The sequence below is a fragment of the Macaca thibetana genome, chromosome 13 (genome assembly GCF_024542745.1).
Source record: "Macaca thibetana thibetana isolate TM-01 chromosome 13, ASM2454274v1, whole genome shotgun sequence".
NCBI classification, from domain to species: domain Eukaryota; kingdom Metazoa; phylum Chordata; class Mammalia; order Primates; family Cercopithecidae; genus Macaca; species Macaca thibetana.
Genome location: NC_065590.1, coordinates 4,365,873 through 4,391,336, shown reverse-complemented (window position 1 = coordinate 4,391,336; position 25,464 = coordinate 4,365,873). Strand labels below are relative to the sequence as shown.

The window sequence follows — 25,464 nt, the reverse complement described above, 5'->3', positions numbered from 1 at the left end:
TCCAGGGGGTCCCTAACCCTCTAAAGAATTTTTTAAAATTTGCATATATTAAGATTCACTCAGCTGGGCGCGGTGGCTCATGCCTGTAATCCCAGCACTTTGGGAGGCCCAGGTGGGTGGATCACAAGGTCAGGAAATCGAAACCATCCTGGCTAACACAGTGAAACCTCATCTCTACTAAAAATACAAAAAATCAGCTGGGCGTGGTGGTGGGCGCCTGTAGTCCCAGCTACTCAGGAAGCTGAGGCAGGAGAATGGCGTGAACCCGGGAGGCGGAGCTTGCAGTGAGCCGAGATCACAATGCTGCACTCCAGCCTGGGCGACAGAGCGAGACTCCTTCTCCAAAAAAAAAAAAAAAAAAAAAAAAAAAAAATCAGTCTTTGTGCCATTAAATTCTATGAGTTTTGACAAACCCCTGTTATCATCTCTCCACCATTATTGTATCATTCAGAATAGTTTGACTCCCTAAAAGTGCCATGTGCTTTACCTATTCAACCCTTCCACTCTCCCCTGAACCCCTGGCAACTACTGATCTTTTTAACGTCTCTATAGTTTTGCCTTTTCCAGAATGTTATGTCTTAGTCCATTTAGTGTTGCTAGAAAGAAATACCAGAGGCTGGGTGATTTATGAAGAGGTTTATCTGGCCCACAGTTCTGCAGGCTGTACGAGAAGCACGGCACCAGCATCTGCTTCTGGCGAGGGCTTCAGCCTGCTTCCACTCATGGTGAAAGGTGAAAGGGCCCAATGTGCAAAGATCACAGGGCGAGAGAGTGGGGAGGGAGGCGCCAGGCTCTTTTTAACAACCAGCTGTCATGGAAATGAATAGAGTGAGTACTTGTTCCACTGCACATACCCCCTTCCCTTTCAGGGAGGGTGTGTTAGTCTGTTCTCACGTTGCTACAAAGAAATACCTGAGACTGGGTAATTTACAAAGAAAAGAAGTTTAATTGGCTCATAGTTCGGTTCTGCAGGCTGTACAGGAAGCATGATGCTGGCATCTGCTTCTGGGGAGGCCTCAGGAAGCTTCCAATCATGGCAGAAGGCAAAGGGGGAGTGAGGTGCCTCACATGGTGGGAGCAGGAGCAAGTGAGAGAGTGAAGGGAGAGGTGCTATGCACTTTCAAACAATCAGATCTTATAAGGACTCACTCACTATCAATTGTGAGGACAGTACCAAGAGGGATAGTGCTAAACCATTCATGAGAAATCCACCCTTGTGATACAATCAGCCCCTACCAGTCCCCAACTCCCACACTGGGGATTACAATTGAACATCATGGGATCTGGGTGGGGACACAGATCCAGACCATATCAGAGGGTATTAATCTATCCATGCAGGGTCCACCCCCGTGACTTAAATTCCTCGTACTGGGCCCCACTCCCAACACTGGGGTCAAGTTTCATCATGAGGATCGGGAGATAAATATCCACCTCCCCTTTCAGACTGGCTTATTTCACTTAACATCCATGGTACTTTTTGTGGCTTGATAGCGCATTTCCTTTTGTTGTTGAAAAACATACCATTGTCCTGATATACCACAGTATGTTTATACATTCATCAATAGAGGAATGTTTTGATTGTTTCCAGTTTTGAGTGATAATGAATAAAGATGCTATAAACATTTGTGTGCAGGTTTTGTGTGAACATAAGTTTTCAAGTAGTTGGGGAAATACCTAGGAGCATGACTGCTGGATCATATGGTAAGACTATTGAGTGTTATGTATTTATATTTACTGTGATTACTGTTTTAGATTTCCTTCTAAAATCTTATGTTGGACTTTCTAAGACCTGCTTTTCTGTTTCTTTTTATCCTTCCATCTGGTCTTCTTTTGAATTAACTGAGATTTTTTTTCCCCCATTACTTTAAAAGTTACACTCAAATTTTTTTTTTACTGTTACCTTGAATAAAATATTTTTAACATGCATAAGTTTGCCAACTTCTTGAATACTTTATAAAGGTCTAAGAATGCTTGAACTCCAATGTATCCTCCTTCAGCTTGTGTACTCTTTTGTCCTGTTTTTTAGTTGTATTTTGTTCTTTATGTCCCAAACAAGACATTCTTTGCGTTACTACGTGAAGTCAATGTTCATTCAGATTTCCACTCCCCTTTTTTAGGCCAACATGCTTTCTTGAACCTTAGAACTTTCATCAGTTCATCATCCTTCTGCACAAAGCAAATTCCCTTTTTTTTGGAAAGGAGCTTCATTCTTATCACCCAGGCTGGAATGCAGTGGCGCAATCTCAGCTCACTGCAACCTCCACCTCCTGGGTCCAAGCGATTCTCCTACCTCAGTCTGGGATTACAGGTTACAGATTACCTGGGACTACAGGTGCCCGCCACCACACCCGGCTAATTTTTGTACTTTACTTTAGTAGAGATGAGGTTTCACCATGTTGGCCAGGCTGGTCTTGAACTCCTGACCTCAGGTGATCTGCCCATCTTGGCCTCCCAGAGTGCTGAGATTACAGGTGTGAGCCACAGCTCCTGGCTGCAAATTCCTTAACTTTCCTTTAGTGAATGTCCACTGGTGACAAACACATCTATTCTATGTCGGAAATGTCTATTTCATCTAGTTCATTCTAGTTCATTCCTACAGTACAGCTTCACTGGCTGTAAACAACTTTGGATTAACAGGTGCTTTTTCCCTTAAGCCATTGATGACACTATTCCACTGTCTTCTGGCTTTCCTTGCTGCTGTTGGGAGGTCAGTAAGCCTCATTGATACTATCTCATAGGTCGTCTGACTTTTGGCGCTGTCTTTACAAATTTCCCTGATATCCTGCAACTTCAATATATATGGAGGTATGGATTTATTTTATTTAACTCACTTGGGATTTGTGTAAGTTTCCAAATATGCGAATCGGTGTCTTGCATCAATTCTGGAAAATGTCTTTATCTTTTCAAATACTTTCTACTTCCAGTTCTCTCCTAAATTTCTTTGAGACATGCCAGACCACCTCAGTCTTCCGCATCTTTTTCTTAAGCAAATTAACACAAGACCACTTTTTTTTTTTTTTTTTTTGAGATGGCATCTCATTCTGTGCCCAGGTTGGAGTGCGATGGCACGATTATCTCAGCTCAGTGCAACCTCTGCCTCCCAGGTTCAAGCAATTCTCCTGCCTCAGCCTCCAGAGTAGCTGGGACTACAGGTGTGTACCACCACACCTGGCTAATTTTTGTATTTTTATTTTTATTTATTTTTTGTTTGTTTTTTGAGAGGGAGTCTCGCGCTGTCGCCCAGGCTGGAGTGCTGTGGCCGGATCTCAGCTCACTGCAAGCTCCGCCTCCCGGGTTTGCGCCATTCTCCTGCCTCAGCCTCCCGAGTAGCTGGGACTACAGGCGCCCGCCACCTCACCCGGCTATTTTTTTGTATTTTTTAGTAGAGACGGGGTTTCACTGTGTTAGCCAGGATGGTCTCGATCTCCTGACCTCGTGATCCGCCCGTCTCGGCCTCCCAAAGTGCTGGGATTACAGGCTTGAGCCACCGCGCCCGGCAATTTTTGTATTTTTAGTAGACGGGCTTTCACCATGTTGGCCAGGCTGGTCTCGAACTCCTGACCTCAAGTGATCCGCCTGCCTCAGCCTCTCAAAGTGCTGGGATTACAGGTGTGAGCCACTGCACCCAGCCAGGATCACGTATTTTAATGTAACATTTGTATTTCCACCCATTTGTCCCTGTGCTTCGGGGGAATTGGTTCTGCTTTCTAGTTCATTAATTCGCTCTTCTGTTATTTTTTTAAGGAATTCATTTTTATATAAGGTACTGGTTTTTTTTACACTTTTAGATAACATATAAAAAACATTCATCGTATATTTTATGTCTGAAAATTCCACTCTCCTGTCTTTGCAGGTCTGGCTGTGCTGTTTTCTGCTGGCTTTCATTCCGGATGCCTTATCTGTGGCATCCTGTGATTTTGTGGGTTTGTGATATTTTTACTAGAAGCTCATGTTCCTTGGAGCTTTATCGGTGGAGAGAGTTTGAGGCTAAATCAAAGGTGTGTTCTAGCATAGATATGCAGTTGCTTTGGCCGTGAGCTCAGAGGTACTACCAGCCTAGCGCACCATTTTTTTTTTTTTTTTTTTTGAGACGGAGTCTCAGCTCACTTCAAGCTCCAAGCTCCGCCTCCCAGGTTCACGCCATTCTCCTGCCTCAGTCTCCGGAGCAGCTGGGACCACAGGTGCCCGCCACCACGCCCAGCTAATTTTTGTATTTTTAGTAGAGACAGGGTTTCACCGTGTTAGCCGGGATGGTCTCAATCTCCTGACCTCGTGATCCGCCTGCCTCGGCCTCCCAAAGTCTTGGGATTACAGGTGTGAGCCACCATACCCAGCCTTTTTTTTTTTTGGTGGGGTTGGGGGCAAGCTGGAGTACAATGGTGTGATTTCTGCTCACTGCAACCTCTGCCTCCCAGGTTCAAGCGGTTCTCCTGCCTCAGCCTCCCAAGTAGCTGGGATTACAGGCGCCCACCACCACACCTAATTTTGTATTTTTAGTAGAGACAGGGTTTCACCATGTTGGCCAGACTAGTCTTGAACTCCTGACCTCAGGTGATCCTCCCTTCTCGGCTTCCCAAAGTGTTGGGATTACAGGCGTAAGCCACCACGCCCAGCCTAGGGCCTCTTTCAGAACCTGGTTTGAGAGGTTTTTAGACCTGATGTAGCATGAGAATTCGAACTACAAACCTGCATGAGAGAAGGCTTGTAGTTAGCATCTCAGGGACAACTATGTTCTCTTCCAACTAGTGCCAGTTTTCCCTCACTGAATGCAATCTTTTGGGATTCCCACTGTTTGCAGGGAGACCTCCTATTCAGACCCCCCAACGTAGACACTCCCCAGGCTAACCCCCTGTCACCTGGGCCCCACAAGTCCGTCCTAACAGAAGCACAGCATCACTAAGATTTGGCTTGTGTCCCTAGGGGGAAAAGTGGAACACCCTCTTACCTTTCTGGAGTCCTGCTTTCACTTTGTTTTTGGCCTCTCAGAATGTTTTCCTTTCTTACCAACTCAGTGAGACAGTTACGAACATAAAATTTAAAAATAAGTTTTATCCAACAGCTTGAGTCATCAGGTGGGTTGTTCAGTGTTCAAGTATTGGAAACCGAAGTCCAAAAGCCGGGCTCGTGAAGTTACTGAAAGGCAATGGTGACAGCTAGTGGCAGGGAATACAGGTACTCTTGTGCTATGTCAGGGTACTATGTGCTATTCAGCATTGGGCAGTAGAAAGCTAGAATGAAGGTTTTGGTTGAGGTTTTCTTTGACAGGCGGTTTTGTCAGGAAATGCATCAGCTGCTACTAACAGAGACCAAGACGGAAGTTATGTCTTTCCTAATGACACAAGTCCAGAGAGGACAGTCAAGGGTGGGATACAGGGGCTCTACAACATCTTCGGGAATATTGTCCTTACTGCTTTGCCTCTCTATATAAATGCCTCATGGCCCACGTAGGCTGCAGTTGCACCCACACTTCCATCAGAAAGTAGAAGGACGGGGGTGAAGCCCACAAAGGGCACATGACAGTCGTCTGTCCCTTGTAGCAGCTTGCCCAGAGCTGAACTCCCAGCCAGCCACCCACAGCTCAAGAGACGCCGGGGTTTACTCTTTCAGCTGGTCCCATTGCCACTGGAGTGGGGGGTAGAATCCTGGATACTGGTGGGCAACCAGCAGCCTCTGCCACAGGACCTTAACACTGTTACTACCTGAAGGCCCCACGTCCAGGGAGAAGCGGAAGTCAAGATGGATGATTACTGGAGCAAAGAATGGGGTAGAGAATGTGGTCAAAAGCAGAGAGGGAGGGAGGGGACTTGGAAACAGGCACATCTTCACCTGACACTGAGACCCACCTGTCTCCAAGGTTATATCTGTGAGTAACAGTTGGTTTCTGTAAGCAGGACAAAAGTACTTTTTTTTTTTGAGACAAAGTTTCACTTTTTTTTTTTTTTTTTGAGACGGAGTCTCGCTCTGTCGCCCAGGCTGGATTGCAGTGGCCAGATCTCAGCTCACTGCAAGCTCCGCCTCCCGGGTTTACACCATTCTCCTGCCTCAGCCTCCGAGTAGTAGCTGGGATTACAGGCGCCCGCCACCTCGCCCGGCTAGTTTTTTGTATTTTTTAGTAGAGACGGGGTTTCACCGTGTTAGCCAGGATGGTCTCGATCTCCTGACCTTGTGATCCACCCGTCTCGGCCTCCCAAAGTGCTGGGATTACAGGCTTGAGCCACCACGCCCGGCCGACAAAGTTTCACTCTTGTTGCCCAGGCTGGAGTGCAGTGGTGCAATCTTGGCTCACTGCAATCTCCACCTCCCAGATTCAAGCAATTCTCCTGCCTCAGCCTCCCAAGTAGCTGGGACTATAGTGAGCCACCATGCCCGGCTAATTTTTGTATTTAGTAGAGATGGGGTTTCACCATGTTGGTCAGGCTGGCCTGGAACTCCTGACCTCAGGTGATCCACCAGCCTCAGCCTCCCAAAGTGCTGGGATTACAGGCATGAGCCACCAAACCCGGCCCCTTTCATGGGAGCATGTTCCTCAGGCAGGCGCTGCAGTCACAACACTTGTTGCCTGCCATACGTAAAAAGTAGTTGGTCAAGATTTGGGATTACATGAGAAGGTTGAGTTTAAAGCTGGAGGTAATAAATGCAAAAAAAAAAAAAAAAAAAAAAAAAAAAAAAAACTTTTGGCCCTCCGTCATGACAGAGGGACACCCTTCTAAATTGCCCTTCCATCTCTCTCATAGATGCCTTTCATAGCCAGCACAGCTATTTTTTTTTTTTTTGAGATGGAGTCTCACTCTGTCACCTAGGCTGGAGTGTTCAGTGGCGTGCTTGGCTCACTGTAACCTCCACCACCTGGGTTCAAGTGATTCTCCTGCCTCAGCCTCCCGAGTAGCTGGGATTACAGGCATTGTGCCACCATGCCCTGCTAATTTTTTGTATTTTTAGTAGAGATGGGGTTTCACCATGTTGGCCAGGCTGGTCTCAAACTCCTATCCTCAGGTGATCTGCCCATCTTGGCCCCACAAATTGCTGGGATTACAGGCATGGGCCACCTTGCCCAGTCCAGCGCAACTTTCTGAAGTCCTTCTGAACCACCAGGAAGCGGCTGTGCTGTCGGTCTCTGCAGAAGCAATGACTGTCCCTTCAGGGTGTGAGAAGGTGAAGTTAGGTGTGCAATGAAGGAGGTGTATGTCATCTATCCACATCCCTTCTCTCCTCCACAAAAGAAAGAAGTATTTGATTATATAATCTTATCAATTTCACTATTCCCAATCATTTATTATCCCAATTTTCTGGAATCATTTCCCACCAATCACTCAAGAAAGGGCTACCTAGGCAGGGCGCAGTGGCTCACAACTGTAATCCCAGCACTTTGGAAGGCTGAGGTGGGTGGATCACTTGAGCCCAGGAGTTCAAGACCAGGCAGCCAACATGGTCAAACTCCGTCTCAACATAAAATACAAAAAAAAAAAAAAAAAATCGGCCTGGTATGATGGTGCTCACCTGTAGTCCCAGCTACTCAGGAGGATGAGGTGGGAGAATCGCTTGAGCCCGGGAAGTTGAGGCTGCAGTGAGATGAGATCAAGCCACTGCATTCCAGCCTGGGCAACTGGAGACCCTGTCTCAAAAAAAAAAAAAAAAAAAGTGGGGACGAGTGGGGGACTACCTAGCACCTGCTTAACCTTTCCCCACAACCCTTTCCTCCAAGCACAGAAGACAGCTTCCAGGTGTCCTTGTGTCCCCCCCAGTCACTGCTGTGTTCCTGCTGTGGAACTGGGGGGACTCAGTGCTTCAGCACCAAGTCTTTCACCTCTGTTACATCACTAATGTGCCAAAGGAATTAGAAAGATAATAGTATTACAGGGAAGTCTCAAGAATTAATCAGGGCTCATCTGCCGATGCCACAGGCACCAGAGCTTTTGCTGCGCTCAAACTAAATGTCTTCATCTGCTGTGCAGGCTAAATTATGAGGCACAGCTTTCACACTTTGAAGTGGCAGAGCTAATAATTTAGAATTAGATCCTGTGTGGGCTTCAGTGGACTCAAGCTGTTATCTGTCACTGTGGACACTGCCCCATGTTCAAGCACCACCTTTTTTTCCTTGTAAATATGCACATTAAGGCTGTCAGGCAAACGCAGCATTCAACTTTCCACCTTTGTTCTTCCCTCAAGATCTCATGTCAGCTACCAAGACCAAAATCTAAGAAGGTGGCTCTCCTACAAACCCCACGGAACCAGCATCCAAGTAAGAGGACTGACCAAATTGGCTCCAACCCTGCCATTAAAATTCCATGAAGCACTTTCAAAGTACACCACCAGGGAATATGTTATTGGCAGTGCTGGCTCTTGCGTATGTGGGCCGGGTGCAGTGACTCATACCTGTAATCCACATTTTGGGAGGCGGAGATGGGAGGATTACTTGAGCCCATGAGTTCAAGACCAGCCTGGGCAACACAGGGAGAATCCATCTCTATAAGAAGAAAAAAAGGAGGGGGGCAGGAATCCAAATATCTAAGACAGACACTTCTGACAGATAAAATGGGTCCAAGTTGCTTGTCATTCTTTGAATTAGAGCAAAAATAAATTTTAAAACATAATCAAAAAGAACTCCATGCTGATTCTTATTTAAGATTCAAACCAGCACTACATCATTCAACACAAATATCAGAAAATATTTCCTCTAAATTGTTCAGTATCAATGTTTGTTAAGTGAGAAATACTAACAGGATCTGGTTCACAAAACATCTTGGTATATTGTTTTTCTCATGTCATATGGGTAATGTGCCAACAGCCTAACAATATTTGAGGGGGGCACATCTCACACACACGTGATCATGCTAATGAACCACAAAATGAGTTTATTGATTGAGATAGTTTATTTATGTGTATGCTTATATATTTCCAAAAATTAATTCAATGTCCTCTTACAGTAATCAAAATTAGTTAACGGGGCAGGCACAGTGGTTCACACCTGTAATCCCAACACTTTGGGAAGCCGAGTTTGGGGTTAGGAGTTTGAGACCAGCTCGGCCAACATGATGAAACTCTACTAAAAGTACAAAATCAGCCGGGCATGGTGGTGCACGTCTGTAATCCCATCTCCTCAGGAGGCTGAGGCAGGAAAATTGCTTGAACCCAGGAGGCAGAGGCTGCAGTGAGCTGAGATTGTGCCACTGCACTCCAGCCTCAGCAACACAGCAAAGCTCTATCTCAAAAAAAAAATAGTTAACAGTCTGAGATTAACTATTTTAGCAAGGAAACACATTTAACCAAATATGGCAGTAAACTGGAACCTTTCCGTTATTGCTTCGATACAGGAATGTTTCACAAAAATTGTCTGTTTCTTCAATAAATACTAAGATTCTTTTGTCCTAGAGAGCATTCCTGTATTTTGAGTTAATAATCTCATTGCTCTCTTTATAAAATAAAAATAACAATGTATCTATAAGGCTTTAGTTTGCAATTTTCCACTGCATAATTTATTCACATTTAAAACTATTTTTATAGTTATATGTCAAAAAATAGTGACTAGGTTTTATGGCTTAAAATATAAACGAGGAAAACAGACATCTGCCATACAAATGGCTGGTTTTAATTTTTTTAGAGGAAATACTCTAATTAAAAAAAAAGAGCTCCAAAATATTTAACAGAATTTCCAGCAATGATTATTTCTAAAATGTAAAGATTTGAAACATAATTTATACAAAACTAAAAAACAGAAGGATTCATTCTTGCTTTTTCCTTTTTTAAAAAATCCAGACAATTTGTCACAAGAAAGTTCGGCATGTTGATAGCAGCTGTAGCCTCAGTCACCCTCGGAACTGCTGCCCCTCCTCATGAAGACAGAGCGCCGCACCGAGGACAGCAACACGTCTTCAATCGGCTTCTTGGGGTTTTCCTCCAGGTCCGTCATGATTGCTCCAGATTCAGACAGTTTCCATTCCAATTCTACGTGGTAAAGAAAAAGCAAATCACCTAAGGCACTGTGCTACAAAGGTCCCCTCACCCTAAGGCCATCAAGCTAGTTTTTTCTAAGTAGAAAATATAATTATCAAAATTTGGCCCAGCACAATGTATCACGCCTGTAATCCCAACACTTTGGTGGGCTAAGGCAGGAGGATCACTTAAGGCTAGGAGTTGAAGATCACCCTGGGCAATATAGGGAGACTCATCTCAAAAAATGTTTAAATTACCTGGGTACGCCAAGTGCTGTGGCTCACGCTTGTAATCCCAGCACTTGGGGAAGCCAACGCGGGTGGATTGCTTAAGCCCGGGAGTTCCAGATGGGCAACATGATGAAAAATCAGCCAGGCATGATGGCATGTGCCTGTGGTCCCAGCTACTTAGGAGGCTGGGGTGTAAGGATCACCTGAGCCTGGGAGGCAGAGGTTGCAGACAGCTAAGATCACACCACTGCACTCCAGCCTGGGCGACAGTGAGACTGTCTCAACAATAAAAATAAAAGTAAAAAATAAAAATTCGCTGGGTACAGTGGTGGTGTGTGCCTATAATCCCAGGTCTTTGGGAGGCTGAAGTGGCAGGATCGCATGAGCCCAGGAGTTCAAGGCTGCAGTGAACCATGATCATGTCACTGCACTCCAGCCTACAAGACAGAGCAAGACCTTGTCTCAAAAATACAAAGAATAAACCTATCCTCTGATGACTACAATTTCCCAGTTTGGACAATTTCCCAGGAAGGAAATCAGCATGAAAAATTTGAAGGAAATAATTTCCACAGACCTGCTGGCAATCTAACCATTAAATCCAATTTTAATAAACTCTTCAGCCTCATGTCCAGTATCTCACTCTATTGGGGTCAAAGAATAAATGTATGGTGATACCCTAGAACTTACACATTTGTTCCAACTAATAAAAAAAAGTAAAGCACCAGATAATAAACAATCAGTAACTGAAGACTCAGCTCTAATACTTCACTCTTAAAATCAGTGAAATTCCTGTGGTCTGAGACCAAGTGAAGCAAAATCAAGTGATGTATTTGCCTACTTCAGAGAAGAGCCCAGGCAGAACCAAAGGACTACCCAAGAGATTCTACAACAAATGGCTTTGCTTAAAGAACATCAAGGCAGAGAGTTCTGCTAATTGGACACACGATTAAAATCTGAAAACCAGGCCGGGTGTGGTGGCTCACGCCTGTAATCCCAGCACTTTGGGAGGCCAAGGCAGGTGGATCATGAAGTCAGGAGATCGAGATCATCCTGGCTAAGACGGTCAAACCCCATCTCTACTAAAAATACAAAAAATTAGCCAGCCATGGTAGCAGGTGCCTTGAGATCGTGCCACTGCACTCCAGCCTGGGCGACAAAGCGAAGACTGTCTCAAAAAAAAAAAAAAAAAAAAATTCTGAAAACCAATTTTACTGAAGTCTTATCTTAATCTACTTTTCTGGAGACAGGCTCTCCCTCCTCACCCAGGCTAGAGTGCTATGGTGCAATCACAGCTCACTGTAACCTTGAACTCCTGGGTTCAAATGATCCTCCTGCCCACCTCCCTAGTAGCTGAGATTACAGGTGTGCACCACCACACCTGGCTAATTTCTTTTCTGTAGAGATGGGATCTCGCTATGTTGCCCAGGCTGGTCTCAAACTCCTGGCCTCATGTGATCCTCCAGCCTTAGCCTCCCAACGTGCTAGGATTACAGGCTTCAGCCACCGTGCTCAGTCGAATTTTACTTGTCTTATTAACTTAAAGTGATCCATGAAACAGAATAGAATGGTGATTACTGGGGGCACGAGTGGAAATGGGAGATGTTGGCCAAGGATACAAACTTTCAGTAATAAGACGGGTAAGTTCTGAAGACCTAATGTAGAACATGGTAACTCCAGTGAATAATTATGTATTGTATACCTGAAATTTGCGAGGAAAGTAGATCTTAAGGATTCTTACCACAGTAAGGGTAGCTATGTGAAATGATGAGTGGTTAATTAATTGGATTGTGGTAATCATTTCACATTGTACCTATATTAAATCTCCATGTTGTATATCTTAAATATATACAATTGTTTTGGTCAATCATACCTCGGTCATGCTGGGTTAAAAAAAAAAGTGCTCCACAAAGATGAGTAACACCAGTTTTTGTGGCTCTAGGTACTTTGGTTGAATGTTATGCAAATTCAACCTGTTTCTTTTAAAAAAAAAAAAAAAAAGACTTTGAATTCCTGACTTAAGAATTTATATTCGGCCGGACATGGTGGCTCAAGCCTATAATCCCAGAACTTCGGGAGGCGGCTGGATCACTTCTCACTTGAGGTCAGGAGTTCACAACCAGCCTGGGGAACATGGTGAAACCCCATCTCTACTAAAAATACAAAACTTAGCCAGCCATGGTGGCGCATGCCTGTAGTCCCAGCTACTTGGGAGGCTGAGACACGAGAATCGCTTGAACCCGGGAGGCAGAGGCTGGAGTGAGCCAAGATTACGCCACTGCACTCCAGCCTGGGTGACAGAGCAAGACCCTGTCTCAAAAATTAAAAAAAAAAAAATCAATAAATAAAAAATATATATCTATCTTTATATATCCACACATACGTACATAAGGGTATTTAATGTTACTATTCACTTACACAAAGCAATCATATGTAAGTTCACTAGACTTCAAGACTTTTTTTTTTTAGAAATAAAGACAATTGCACACTTCTTTCTCCCCTCATGTTACACTCAAAAAAGGTCAAAATAAGATGCAAACATGTAGTTTGAAATGCTGTACACCTCTGAACACTGGATATGTAACTGATGTATCTCCTATATGTGTTTATGTGTTTGTATGTTTGTATATCTATACTTTCCCCAGCTGAATATCTTTTTTTTTTTTTTGGAGACAGAGTTTCGCTCGTTACCCAGGCTGGAGTGCAATGGCACGATCTCGGCTAACTGCAACCTCTGCCTCCCAGGTTCAAGTGATTCTCCTACCTCAGCCTTCCAAGTAGCTGGGATTATAGGTGCCTGCCACCACGCGGAGCTAATTTTCTGTATTTTCAGTAGAGACAGAGTTTCACTATGTTGGCCAGGCTGGTTTCAAACTCCTGACCTCAGGCAATCCACCCACCTCGGCCTCCCAAAGTGCTGGGATTACAGGCGTGAGCCACCGCACCCGGCTGCCAGATGAGTATCTTAGTGGTACAGTATATAAAGTCATGTTTAAAAATGTTTTTCTAGTCAAGCATAGTTGGAAATATTATTTCAATAATTATATAAAGAGTTTCACTTGGCAAGAATGCCTCTGGGCTGAGGTTCTGTGAGGATATGTATTTTGATACCTCCATGTTTAACAGGTAAAAAGGAATTAAAAAACACAGTCGGGCACAGTGGCTCATGCCTGTAATCCCAGCACTTTGGGAGGCTGTGGTGGGCAGATCACAAGGTCAGGAGTTCAAGACCAGCCTGGCCAACGTGGTGAAAACCTGTCTCTACTAAAAATACAAAAAATTAGCCAGGCGTGGTGGTGGGCACCTGTAATCCCAGCTACTTGGGAGGTTGAGGCAGGAGAATTGCTTGAAACCAGAAGGTGGAGGAGGTTCCAGTGAACTAAGCAAGATCACACCACTGCATTCCAGCCTGAGTGAAAGAGCAAAACTCCATCTCAAAAAAACAAACAAAAAACCCCACATCCTTCCGAGCTAACAGGCAGAATTAAATAAAATTTTAGTTAAATTTAAAAGCTGGCCGGGCGCAGTGGCTCACGCCTGTAATCCCAGCACTTTGGTAGGCCGAGGTGGGCGGATCACACGAGGTCAGGAGTTCAAGACCAGCCTGACCACATGGAGAAACCCCGTCTCTACTACAAATACAAAAAAATTGGCCGGGCGCGGTGGCTCACGCCTGTAATCCCTGCACTTTGGGAGGCCGAGGCGGGCGGATCACGAGGTCAGGAGATCGAGACCATCCTGGCTAACACGGTGAAACCCCGTCTCTACTAAAAAATACAAAAAAAAATTAGCCGGGCGAGGTGGCGGCGCCTGTAGTCCCAGCTACTCGGGAGGCTGAGGCAGGAGAATGGCGCGAACCTGGGAGGTGGAGCTTGCAGTGAGCCGAGATGGTGTCACTGCACTCCAGCCTAGGCGACAGAGTGAAGACTCCGCCTCAAAAAAAAAAAAAAAAAAAAAAAATTAGCCGGGCATGTTGGCACATGCCTGTAATCCCAGCCACTAGGGAGGCTGAGGCAGGTGAATTGCTTGAACCTGGGGGGCTGAGATTGCAGTGAGTCGAGATCACATGATTACACTCCAGCCTGGGCAATAAGAGTGAAATTCCATTTCAAAAAATAAAAGCTACTAACTGGGCGCAGTGGCTCACGTCTGTAATCCCAGCACTTTGGGAGGCTGAAGCGGGTAGATGACTTGAGGCCAGGAGTTCGCGACCAGCCTGGCCAACATGGTAAAACCCCGTCTCCACTAAAAATACAAAAATTAGCTGGGCGTGGTGGTAGGTGCCAGTAATCCCAGCTACTTGGAGGGCAGAGGCAGGAGAATCACATGAACCTGGGAGGCAGAGGTTGCAGTAAGGCGAGATCGTACCATTGCACTCCAGCCTGGGTGACAGAGCAAGACTCAGTCTCAAAAAATAAATAAATAAATAAATAAATAAGTAAATAAATTTAAAAGCTACTAAGATACTCAACTGAGAATATTTCTATAGAAAAATACAAATATATACATTAACATCTCCCTGTGTTCATGTGAATTGAAGCAAAAGTGAATGTTGTGATCTCAAGCTACAAAAACATCCAACTGTAGAGACAAAATATATTCCACACCAAAATAAAAAATGTTTATATTTAAGTCTATCATATCTTCCTTTAACTATGAATCCGTAGAGCCCAGTTGTAACTGTTCCTGATTACGCAACTAAGATGAGATTAAATGTGCTTCTGTCCTCGTAACAGTCACTCATACACAGGCAGAAGTGAACTTGACCCACCATCGTAACAGGAGTCCAGGAAACAGATACTCTCTCCAACAGAAATGCGCCTCCCATCTCTCACAGCCCCGCCTGTCTCCCAGAGCCCTTACCATCTCTTGTCAGGTTCATGCCGCCAAACACCAGAGGACCAATAAACTGAGCCTTGATATCTCCTTCCAGGTAAACAAATATCGTGGGCAGATTCCTATCCGGATAATTGGGTATGCAGGTTGTTGAAATGGCTTTGATAAATTTGACATCAGGAAACTTCCTGGCAAGTCCACTGAGGTGCTGATTTATCAGGGCACACAGGGGAATTCTGTAAAACATACATAGAAAACAAAAGCAATTATGATCCCACATTTATACAGAACAAAGCTCAATGACCCTTCTACCCTATGTAAAACCTTGTAACAGTTTCACAAGTAATTCTGCTGCTAGCTAAGATGAATTAACTTTTTGTTTTTTTGTTTTGTTTTGTTTTTTGACATAGGGTCTTGTTTGTCACCCAGGCTAAATGGAGTGAAGTGGTGTGATCTCGGCTCACAAGCAATCCTCCCACCTCAGCCGCCTAAGCAGCTGGGGGTACAGGCACACGCCACCATGCCCAGCTAAGTTTTCGGGTTTTTTTGTAAAGACAGGGTTTCGCCACGTTGCCCAGGCTGCTCTTAGACTCTTGAGCGCAAGATCCAGCTGCAATGGCCTCCCAAAGTGCTGGGATTACAGGTGTAAGCCAACATGCCCAGCTGAATCAACGTTTTTTAAAAACTTCCTAATATGCTGAGGGATACTGAAGAACACAAATCCAAAGTCCAATTTATTTGACAAAACAAGTCAGAAAAACAGCTTCAATGTAAAAGATAATTGCTATACCTTTCTTATAAGGTGGAATGAGAAAACGCTGAAGGTTTAGAATGTATGTAATGTCAGAAAATGTTTCCTGCTTTTAAAGAAGTTCCTGGCCAGGCGCAGTGGCTCACGTCTGTAATCCCAGCACTTTGGGAGGCCAAGGTGAGTGGATCACGAGGTCAGGACTTCAAGACCAGTCTGGCCAAGATGGTGAAACCCCGTCTCTAATGAAAATACAAAAATTAGCTGGTGGCAGGTGCCTGTAATCCCAGCTACTTGGGAGGCGGAGGCAGGAGAATCACTTGAACCCAGGAGATGGAGGTTGCAGTGAGCCGAGATCACGCCACTGTACTTCAGCCTGGTCGACAGAGTGAGACTCTGTCTCAAAAAAAAAAAATCCCTAAATAAGCACTGGACTCTACAGTTTAAGACAAGACTGGAGAGCTGAGAAACATCGGAAGCCCTCAGTATCACACAGTTCAGGCAATTACTACTGTAAAAGCCAGCCTTGCCATCTATGAGATAAATTCATTACATAGAATGTTGAAATGTCAGAGTTCCTGTAAAGGAATAAATAACTTAGGAATTCCTTTTCGAAAACAGAAAAGCAGTCTCCATTGCTATATTTTAACAAAGGCATTCGTATTAGTCACAAATATTAATTTGAAAGTCTTTTTTTTTTTTTTTTTTTTTTTTTTTTTTTTTTTTTTTTTTTTTGAGACGGAAGTCTCGCTCTGTCGCCCAGGCTGGAGTGCAGTGGCGCGATCTCGGCTCACTGCAAGCTCCGCCTCCCGGGTTCCCGCCATTCTCCTGCCTCAGCCTCCCGAGTAGCTGGGACTACAGGCGCCCACAACCGCGCCCGGCTAATTTTTTGTATTTTTAGTAGAGACGGGGTTTCACCGTGGTCTCGATCTCCTGACCTTGTGATCCGCCCGCCTCGGCCTCCCAAAGTGCTGGGATTACAGGCGTGAGCCACCGCGCCCAGCCTTAATTTGAAAGTCTTAAGATAAAAAATTAAGTAATAAGGTTTGGGCAAACCAGCAATAAAAACACAAAAAACTCAGTATCAGAAAAAAAAAAATTTCTTTTTTTTTTTTTGAGACAGAGTCTTGCTCTGTCGCCCAGGCTGGAGTGCAGTGGTATGATCTTGGCTCACTGCAAGCTCTGCCTCCCTGGTTCACACCATTCTCCTGCCTCAGCTTCCTGAGTAGCTGGGACTACAGGCGCCCGCCAGCATGCCTGGCTAATTTTTTTTGTTTTTGTATTTTTAGTAGAGATGTGGTTTCATCGTGTTAGCCAGGATGGTCTCGATCTCCTGACCTCGTGATCCACCTGCCTCGGCCTCCCAAAGTGCTGGGATTACAGGTGTGAGCCACCACGCCTGGCCCAGAAAAAATTTTTAAACTCTCTGATATAGGTAAGGCCTGAGATCCTGAAGACATAAATTCAAATTAACATTTGATAGATGGAGTAGAAGATCAGCTCACCCTTGTTTGTAAAGGTGCAAGACGACCCACAAGCCCTCGCCAGCTTTGGTAACTTCTTGAACATAATCCTTCCCTGAGATCTCTAAAACTTCTCCAAATTTATTCTTCAGTTTAGTTGCTTTCCACTCAGCCAGTCTCTGCCGTCTGCACAAAACAAGGAGAGAAACATCTTACATCCGCACACAAACACGTGCACACACACATCTTCTAGAAGGCAATGCTTGTAAAAGCCCATGTTTATTTATCCGTCTCATAGCAAAAATCTAAGATCAGTTTGCTAAAATTCACAATATCATTATTTAACTATAGTCGCTCCCAAATGTTTCAGCTGAAAATTAATTTTTTGAAGGACACACATTTCTTTTTATTTTTTGAGACAGAGTCTGGCTCTGTCGCCCAGGCTGGAGAGCAGTGGCACAGTCTCAGCTCACTGCAACCTCCACTTCCCAGGCTCCTGAGTAGCTGGATCTATAGGCATTCGCCACCACACTCAGCTAATTTTTGTATTTGTAGAGACGGGGTTTCACAGGCTGGTCTCAAACTTCTGAGCTCAAGCAATCCGCCTGCCTCAGCCTCCCAAAGTGTTGGGACTACAGGTATGAGTCACCATGCTCAGTCCACACATTTTATTGCCACGCCAAAACAAAACAAAACAAAACAACAAAAAAAACCAGCCCTTCTGGGTGGCACTTACCTGTACATTTCAATAGCACGTTCATCCTCCTCATTAAACTCATCTTCATGATCCTCCAGCTCTTCCAAAGTCATATCTTCATATGTTTTCACTGAATTTAGTTACAACGGCAAAAAGCAAAAATTTAAAAAGATGAACAAACATTTTTCTTTTTTCCCCTCTCTTTTCTCCTAAAGATATGCACACACCACCAGATCCTTAGCCCACCTAAGCAAAAATTACTTAAGGCACCACACTACATTAGAAGCTGAGAGGCCGGGCCTGGTGGCTCACACCTGTAATCCCAATTTCTTGACTGACAGCATCTTCCCCAAGCCCTCAGATCCTCCTCCCCTCTCTTCTCCTACCCCACCCCACCCTGCCCCATGCTTTTTTTTTTTTTTTTTTTTGCGACAGTTTCACTCTTGTCATCCAGGCTGGAGTGCAATGGTGCGATCTCGACTCACTGAGAACCTCCACCTTCCAGATTCAAGCAATTCTCCTGCCTCAGCCTCCTGAGGAGCTGGGATTACGGGCGTGTGCCACCATGCCCAGCTAATTTTTGTATCATTAATAGAGACAGGGTTTCACCATGTTGGCCAAGCTGGTCTTGAACTCCTGACCTCAAGTGATCTGCCCACCTCAAAGTGCTGGGATTATAGGAGTGAGCCACCACCACACTTTGGAACCCTTGGCTGATTAAAATTCCCCAAGCTCGGCCGGGCGCGGTGGCTCAAGCCTGTAATCCCAGCACTTTGGGAGGCCGAGACGGGCGGATCACGAGGTCAGGAGATCGAGACCATCCTGGCGAACATGGTGAAACCCCGTCTCTACTAAAAAAATACAAAAAACTAGCCGGGCGAGGTGGCGGGCGCCTCTAGTCCCAGCTACACAGGAGGCTGAGGCAGGAGAATGGCGTGAACCCGGGAGGCGGAGCTTGCAGTGAGCTGAGATCCGGCCACTGCGCTCCAGCCCCGGCGACAGAGCGAGACTCCGTCTCAAAAAAAAAAAAAAAAAAAAAAAAAAAAATTCCCCAGGCTCAAACCTTTGACTACTTTCCTTCTTTATCCAAACCCACTCCCTTGGTGATTGCATCTAATCTCATGGCGTTCAATGCTATCAATATGCTGACAAAGTATAGGCCTCCAGCCCAGACTTCTCTAATGTGGAGAAAAACATACTCAAGGGCCCTCTTAATGTGGTTATTTGTCTAACAGGGAACTCAAAGTGAATGCATCCCTTGGCTGGGTGCAGTGGCCTATAATCCCAGCTCTTTGGGAGGCCGAGGTGGGTGGATCACTTGAGGTCAGGAGTTTTAGACCAGCCTGGCCAACATAGTGAAAACCTCACCTCTACTAAAAATACAAAAAAATGAGCCAGGCGTGGCGGCACATGTCTGTAATCCCAGCTACTCGGGAGGCTGCTACAGGAGAATCGCTTGAACCTGGGAGGTGGAGGTTGTAGTGAGCCAAGACTGTGCCACAGCACTCCAGCCTGGGTAAGAGAGCGAGACTCCATCTCAAAAAAAAAAAAAAAAAAAAAAAAAAAAAAGAGAAAATGTCCCTCCTCCATTTAAACTTCCAAAAGCTTCCTGCCTCATTAGGTGTAAAGGCCAAGGTCCTTACTAGAAGCTACTGGGTCTGCTGAGGCTGCTCTGAACTCACTCTCCCACAGCATTTCCAGCCTCGTCAGGGATTCCCAGCCATGCCAGGGCCCACGTTTCACTCGCTCACATCGCCCCCTTCAGGAATACCCAGATGTCTTCTTCACCTCCTTCAGGTCAACAACTCCCTCAGGTCTATTCAAATGCGTTCTTCAACTCCTTCAGGTCTTTACCCACATGCCAGCTTCACCTCCTTCAGGTCCACGCAAATGTCATCTCGGTGAGGCCCTCTCTGACCCTGCTTCTCCTCCAACCCTTTCGAGTCCCTTTTACTGCCTTATTTTCTTTATTGTTTACTGTCTGTCTCCCCTACTAGCATGTTGGTTCTCTGAGGGCAGAGAATTGTGTCTGGCTTATGCATAGCTACATCCCCAAACCCAGAAAAGCACCTGACAATGATAATCATGCAGTAACCACTCGCTGGATACTTTCTAATAAATCCTTCTCTAAATTAGCTCTAATGTGTCAGAGGACAAAAGTACTAGTCCCTGTGACCAATGCTTCTCAAACTATGACAAGCCTCAGAATCCTTTAAGGCACTTGTTTAAAATGCAGATTCCTGGGCCTCATTCCAGAGACTGCTTCAGTAAACACTAGGTGGGTGGGGTTACCAGCACTCCAAGGGACTCCAATTCAGACAGTATGACTGCCTGAGAAAACCCCCCTCAGACTCCCACACATTGCAAACATGCCTCCCGAAATGAAGCTATTTTTAGTTAATATCCTCAATGAAACCAGAGAATAAAGTATATGCTCAGGAAAAAACACAAATACTAAAATCTTGAACAAATTTCCATGACGTTATCGAAGGGAATCACAGACCAGAAAGCAGAAAGAAGTATTTTCTTCAGTTCTCATCTGACATGGACAAGGACTTGTGGGACACATATGAAGTCCCGTTAAGTCTGTGGCTCAGGAAGGTGAAGGCGAGAGATGCCCTGTGTCTCGTCTGAGGTCCCACACACACAGTGTCCATGCTGGCACTCCAACCTGTCTCCTGGCAGGGCAGTCAGAGGCTTAGGGAGCCATCTCCCAACCCAGACAGATGCAGAGGAAAGCCAGTGAACTCACCCACTGACTGCTGGAGGATGTGCTGCTCCTCATCTGACTCCTCTTCCAGTTCTTTCAGCCTTTCCTTCGGGGGTAAGATACCCTTTTTGCGTAAGATGTCATTCCACTCAGTGTCTGCGTTGGGGTCCTAGAAGAGCGGGACCAAGGTTACCATGAATGCTAAGTCTAGCATGTAGGAGGCCACACTGGGCACGGGGCCAAATGGAAAAAGTGACAGGAAGGGAAGAATTCACACCACAGTCTGTGAACTATTTCTGAGAAAGTGTCAAAAGATCCACAGCCCCTGTTTCCTTCTTCCTGTCTACCCCTCCCTGAATGGAGGAGCTATTCTTGGGGTAAAAATTAGGATGGGATGTGCAGATCAGCATTAATACTGATACCAAGGCTCTGACGTGGAATGTGTTCAATATTTTTAATAATCACTGAGAGTGCCGGGCGCGGTGGCTCACGCCTGTAATCCCAGCACTTCGGAAGGCTGAGGTCAGGAGATCGAGACCACCCTGGCTAATAGTGTGTAACCCCCGTCTCTACTAAAAATACAAAAAATTAGCCGGGAGTGGTGGCGGGCACCTGTAGTCCCAGCTACTTGGGAGGCTGAGGCAGGAAAATGGTACGAACCCGGGAGGCGGAGCTTGCAGTGAGCCGAGATCGTGCCACTGCACTCCAGCCTGGGCAACAGAGCGAGACAGTCTCAAATAATAATAATAATAATAATAATGACTGAGAGTGACTCATTCAGATAAAATTTAAGTATCTACCACATGTAAATTACTGTAGGCAATGGGGAAGAGTGGTGAATGCAAGAGTCACCTGTGTTACATACAGTCAAGAGGAAGAGACAGGCAACAAAAGAGTGCATATGCAAACTATACATAGATAAAACTGTGGCAAGTGCAATGACCAACAAGCTGTTTTAGAGAATTACCCGGGCCGGGCGCGGTGGCTGAAGCCTGTAATCCCAGTACTTTGGGAGGCCGAGGCGGGCGGATCACGAGGTCAGGAGATCGAGACCATCCTGGCTAACACGGTGAAACCCCGTCTCTACTAAAAAATACAAAAAAAACTAGCCGGGCAAGGTGGCGGCGCCTGTAGTCCCAGCTACTGGGGAGGCTGAGGCAGGAGAATGGCGTGGACCCGGGAGGCGGAGCTTGCAGTGAGCTGAGATCCGGCCACTGCACTCCAGCCTGGGCGACAGAGGGAGACTCCGTCTCAAAAAAAAAAAAAAAAAAAAAAAGAATTACCCAGGACCCACATTCCACAGAGTAGACAGGGATGTTCCCTATAGAGGAGGTAACATTCCACCTGAGGGTGGGAAGCAACTTGTGACAGGAGTCTGGGGACTTAAAAATAATCTTGCAGGCCGGGCGTGGTCGCTCACGCCTGTAATCCCAGCACTTTGGGAGGCCAAGGTGGGCGGATCACGAGGTCAGGAGATGGAGATCACCCTGGCTAACAGGATCATCTCTACTAAAAATACAAAAAAACTAGCCGGGCGAGGTGGCGGGCGCCCGTAGTCCCAGCTACTCGGGAGGCTGAGGCAGGAGAATGGCATGAACCCGGGAGGCGGAGTTTGCAGTGAGCCGAGATCACGCCACCGCACTCCAGCCTGGGAGACAGAGCTAGACTCCGTCTCAAAATAATAATAATCATCATCATCCTCATCATCATCTTCCAGGCTGGGATCAGTGGCTCACGCCTGTAATCCCAGCTCTTCGGGAGGCCAAGGCAGGTAGAACATCTGAGGTCAGGAATTAAAGACCAGACTGGCCAATATAGTGAAACCCCATCTCCACCAAAAACACAAAAATTAGCCAGGTACGCGCCCGTAATCAAGAAAATCTTCCAGGCACAGCGGCCTGCGGCATGCGTAGGGCCCAAAAGCAAAGAGACTGTGACATTTTGAGGATCTCAGGCTGCAGATGAGGCTTGGCTGACAACTCTCTAACGGCCAAACCTGAGAGGAAAAGCTGAGACTTCTCAGAGTAGCTCATAAAATGCGGGGCACTCTTCTAAGCCCTTTTTCCTGTACCTTGTCACCGAATCTTCACAAGCCTAGGAGAGGCACGACATTTAGAGGCACTGCCGTGCTAGAACGGCTGGCCAAATCAGCCAGGATCAAAATCACCTTTGTGATCAATGTCACAAAGACTGATCTAAAAGTGGCTCTTGGATCCAGAACCCAGCTGCCCAAGCACCGGTTTGCATGGTGCAGCAAGAACACTGCTAATGGAGCTCAGGCTTGCTTTGGAATATGAAATCAGGAGCACTGTGAAAAGGGCACTGGGATAACTGGCCTCCAACCCCAACCCTGTGTGACAATTCTGAGATATATCAAAAGAAAAAATGAGGCCCGGCGTGGTGGCTCACGCCTGTAATCCCAGCACTTTGGGAGGCCGAGGCGGGCGGATCTCGTCAGGAAATCGAGACTATCCTGGCTAACACAGTGAAACCCCGTCTCTACTAAAAATACAAAAAATTAACCGGGTGTGGTGGCGGGCGCCTGTAGTCCCAGCTACTCGGGAGGCTGAGGCAGGAGAATGGCGTGAACCCCAGGAGACGGAGCTTGTAGTGAGCTGAGATCGCGCAACTGCACTCCAGCCTGGGCCACAGAGTGAGACTCCATCTCAAAAAAAAAAAAAAAAAAAAAAAAAAAGAGCAGAATCCTTTCTACTGGGTGGTCAGGGAAGGCCTCAAGGAACCTGAAGGACAGGGGATGCAAACGAGGCCAGGGCAGCCCTCAAGCTCCCACTTCACCATTTAGAGTGTCTAGGCCAGTCGAGGTGGCTCATCCTGTAATCCCAGCTCTTTGGAAGGATGAGGCTGGGCAATACAGGGAGACCCCATCTGTACAAAAAATTAGCCCAGAGTGGTGGGTGCACGCCTGTGGACCCAGCTACTTCGGAGGCTGACAAGGGAGGATGGCTTAGCCCCGGGAGGTCGAGGTTGCAGTGAGCTGTAACAGTGCCACTGCATTCCAATCTGGGCAACACAGCAAGACCCGGTCTCAAAAAAAAAAAAAAAAAGGAAAGTAAGTAAGTGGCTCCTGGCAGATACGCCCTCCCCTCCAGACCCTAATGCCTCCCTCCCCAGCAAAACCCGCACCATCTCCTCTCCATCTGCCACTGAGCAGAGATTAGACTTTCTGACCACAGCGGGATCCTTGGACAGTGACAAAATTTAGTTGGCATAGATTTTTGCCCACAATGGTGCCCATTTCCATGGTGTTTTCATTCATTCTCTTTAGGCTTTAACCAAATTCCGCTAGTAAATTGCAGCTACAGAAAAATAATTTTACCTCTTTTAATTAAAAAAAAAAAAAAAACGAAACAGAGGGACGCTCGCGAGGGGTGGGGTCTGGAACCCGAGCGGTCAGATAGGGAGCGCGTCCCAAATGGACCCCAGAGCCCGGGGGAAGAGGGTGTAACTAAGCCCTGAGCAAGGGCTGCGCCGCTGCTTTACGTGGGGGAACCCTGGGCCGGACCCGCCGCTTCCTCTGCCCAGGTGTGCCTTAGAGGAGTTCAGCAGAGGAGGTAACTTTTGCCAGGCGGGATCTGGCAAGACCTTCACAAGCCCGGGTGGGGAGAGACCTGGAGGAGATGAGGTTTGGGGGACCGGGCACAGAGAAGCCGGGAAGCCCAGGCCGTGGGTCCTGGTGGGACCACGCCTGCCCTCCCGCACTGCGCCTGCGCGGGGCCTGGACGCGCCGGGCCTCCCTCGTGCCTGCAGCGCCGGAGTTTCCCACAGGGCGGGCGTCCACCGCCGGCCGGATCCCAATGAGACAAACGAACGGGCCGCAGCCCCCAGACCCGAGCCCCGTCCCAGCTCACCTGCATCTTGTTTCCAGTTGCTCAAGCCAGCTGTGCCGCGGCGCGCCCACCACAGCTCCCTTTTGTGCACGCGCACAGCGCCGTCACGCCTCTTCGCCCAGCCCTGCCTCCGCCCCGCCCGGGGACGAGCTGAGGGGAGTAAGGGCGGAAGCAACGGCTTTGAGTCTGCGCCCGCTCTTGAAGGAGCCGGCACTGAAGCTATTCGCATGCGCGAGGTAGGGTCTGCCCACTGTCCCGCCTGGAGTGCACTTGACCTGGTGCTAATTCTGGTCGCTGCCTTATTAGGGCTGGTCTTCAGCCGAGGAGGGGTGGGGCTGGGTGGAGGAGGAGCCCTGGGCCGTGTGCCTTTTCCAGCTGCCTGCCCAAACCTGTAAAGGCGTCTTCCTCTGACTAGCCTAGCAAGTCAGAAATAGAAAATTGCCTCTAGGCCGGGCGCGGTGGCTCAAGCCTGTAATCCCAGCACTTTGGGAGGCCGAGACGGGCGGATCACGAGGCCAGGAGATCGAGACTATCCTGGCTAACACGGTGAAACCCCGTCTCTACTAAAAAATACAAAAAAACTAGCCGGGCGAGGTGGCGGGCGCCTGTAGTCCCAGCTACTCGGGAGGCTGAGGCAGGAGAACGGCGTAAACCCGGGAGGCGGAGCTTGCAGTGAGCGGAGATCCGGCCACTGCACTCCAGCCTGGGTGACAGAGCAAGACTCCGTCTCAAAAAAAAAAAAAAAAAAAAGAAAATTGCGTCTAGGCCGGGCGCGGTGGCACACGCCTGTAATCCCACGCCGAGGCGGGCGGATCACTTGAGGTCAGGAGTTCGAGATCAGCCTGGCCAACATGGTGACGCCCCGTTTCTACGAAAAATACCAAAATATTAGTCGGGCGTGGTGGCGGTTGCCTGTAATCCCAGCTACTCGGGCGGCTGAGGCAGGAGAATTGCTTGAACGCGGGAGGCGAAGGTTGCCGTGAGCTGAGATGGCGCCACTGCACT

The 25,464-nt window shown here is 46.9% G+C and overlaps 1 protein-coding gene, 1 long non-coding RNA gene and 1 pseudogene across 2 annotated transcripts in view; all 3 read right to left on the bottom strand.

Annotated features, from left to right (window-relative positions):
• Positions 1 to 4,263: 4,263 nt before the first annotated feature.
• On the bottom strand, positions 4,264 to 9,422 carry LOC126934357 (uncharacterized). The gene is made up of 3 exons (XR_007718924.1): positions 8,374 to 9,422; positions 7,498 to 7,612; positions 4,264 to 5,133 (listed from the first exon to the last, which is right to left on the bottom strand). It is a non-coding gene; the product is annotated as an uncharacterized LOC126934357 (long non-coding RNA).
• On the bottom strand, positions 8,761 to 8,851 carry LOC126934576 (uncharacterized; annotated as a pseudogene).
• A 149-nt stretch (positions 9,423 to 9,571) lies between the features above and the next one.
• The window catches only part of PDCL3 (phosducin like 3), a 449,125-nt gene continuing 433,232 nt past the window's right edge, over positions 9,572 to 25,464 (bottom strand). The window contains exons 2-7 of the mRNA XM_050755160.1: positions 24,481 to 24,606; positions 20,654 to 20,780; positions 17,941 to 18,031; positions 17,247 to 17,390; positions 15,021 to 15,229; positions 9,572 to 9,942 (exon numbers count right to left, since the gene is read on the bottom strand). Coding sequence (XP_050611117.1) covers positions 9,800 to 9,942; positions 15,021 to 15,229; positions 17,247 to 17,390; positions 17,941 to 18,031; positions 20,654 to 20,780; positions 24,481 to 24,486 — 720 coding nt within the window. The 5' untranslated portion in view covers positions 24,487 to 24,606 and the 3' untranslated portion in view covers positions 9,572 to 9,799. The remainder of the gene's footprint in view (positions 9,943 to 15,020; positions 15,230 to 17,246; positions 17,391 to 17,940; positions 18,032 to 20,653; positions 20,781 to 24,480; positions 24,607 to 25,464) is intronic.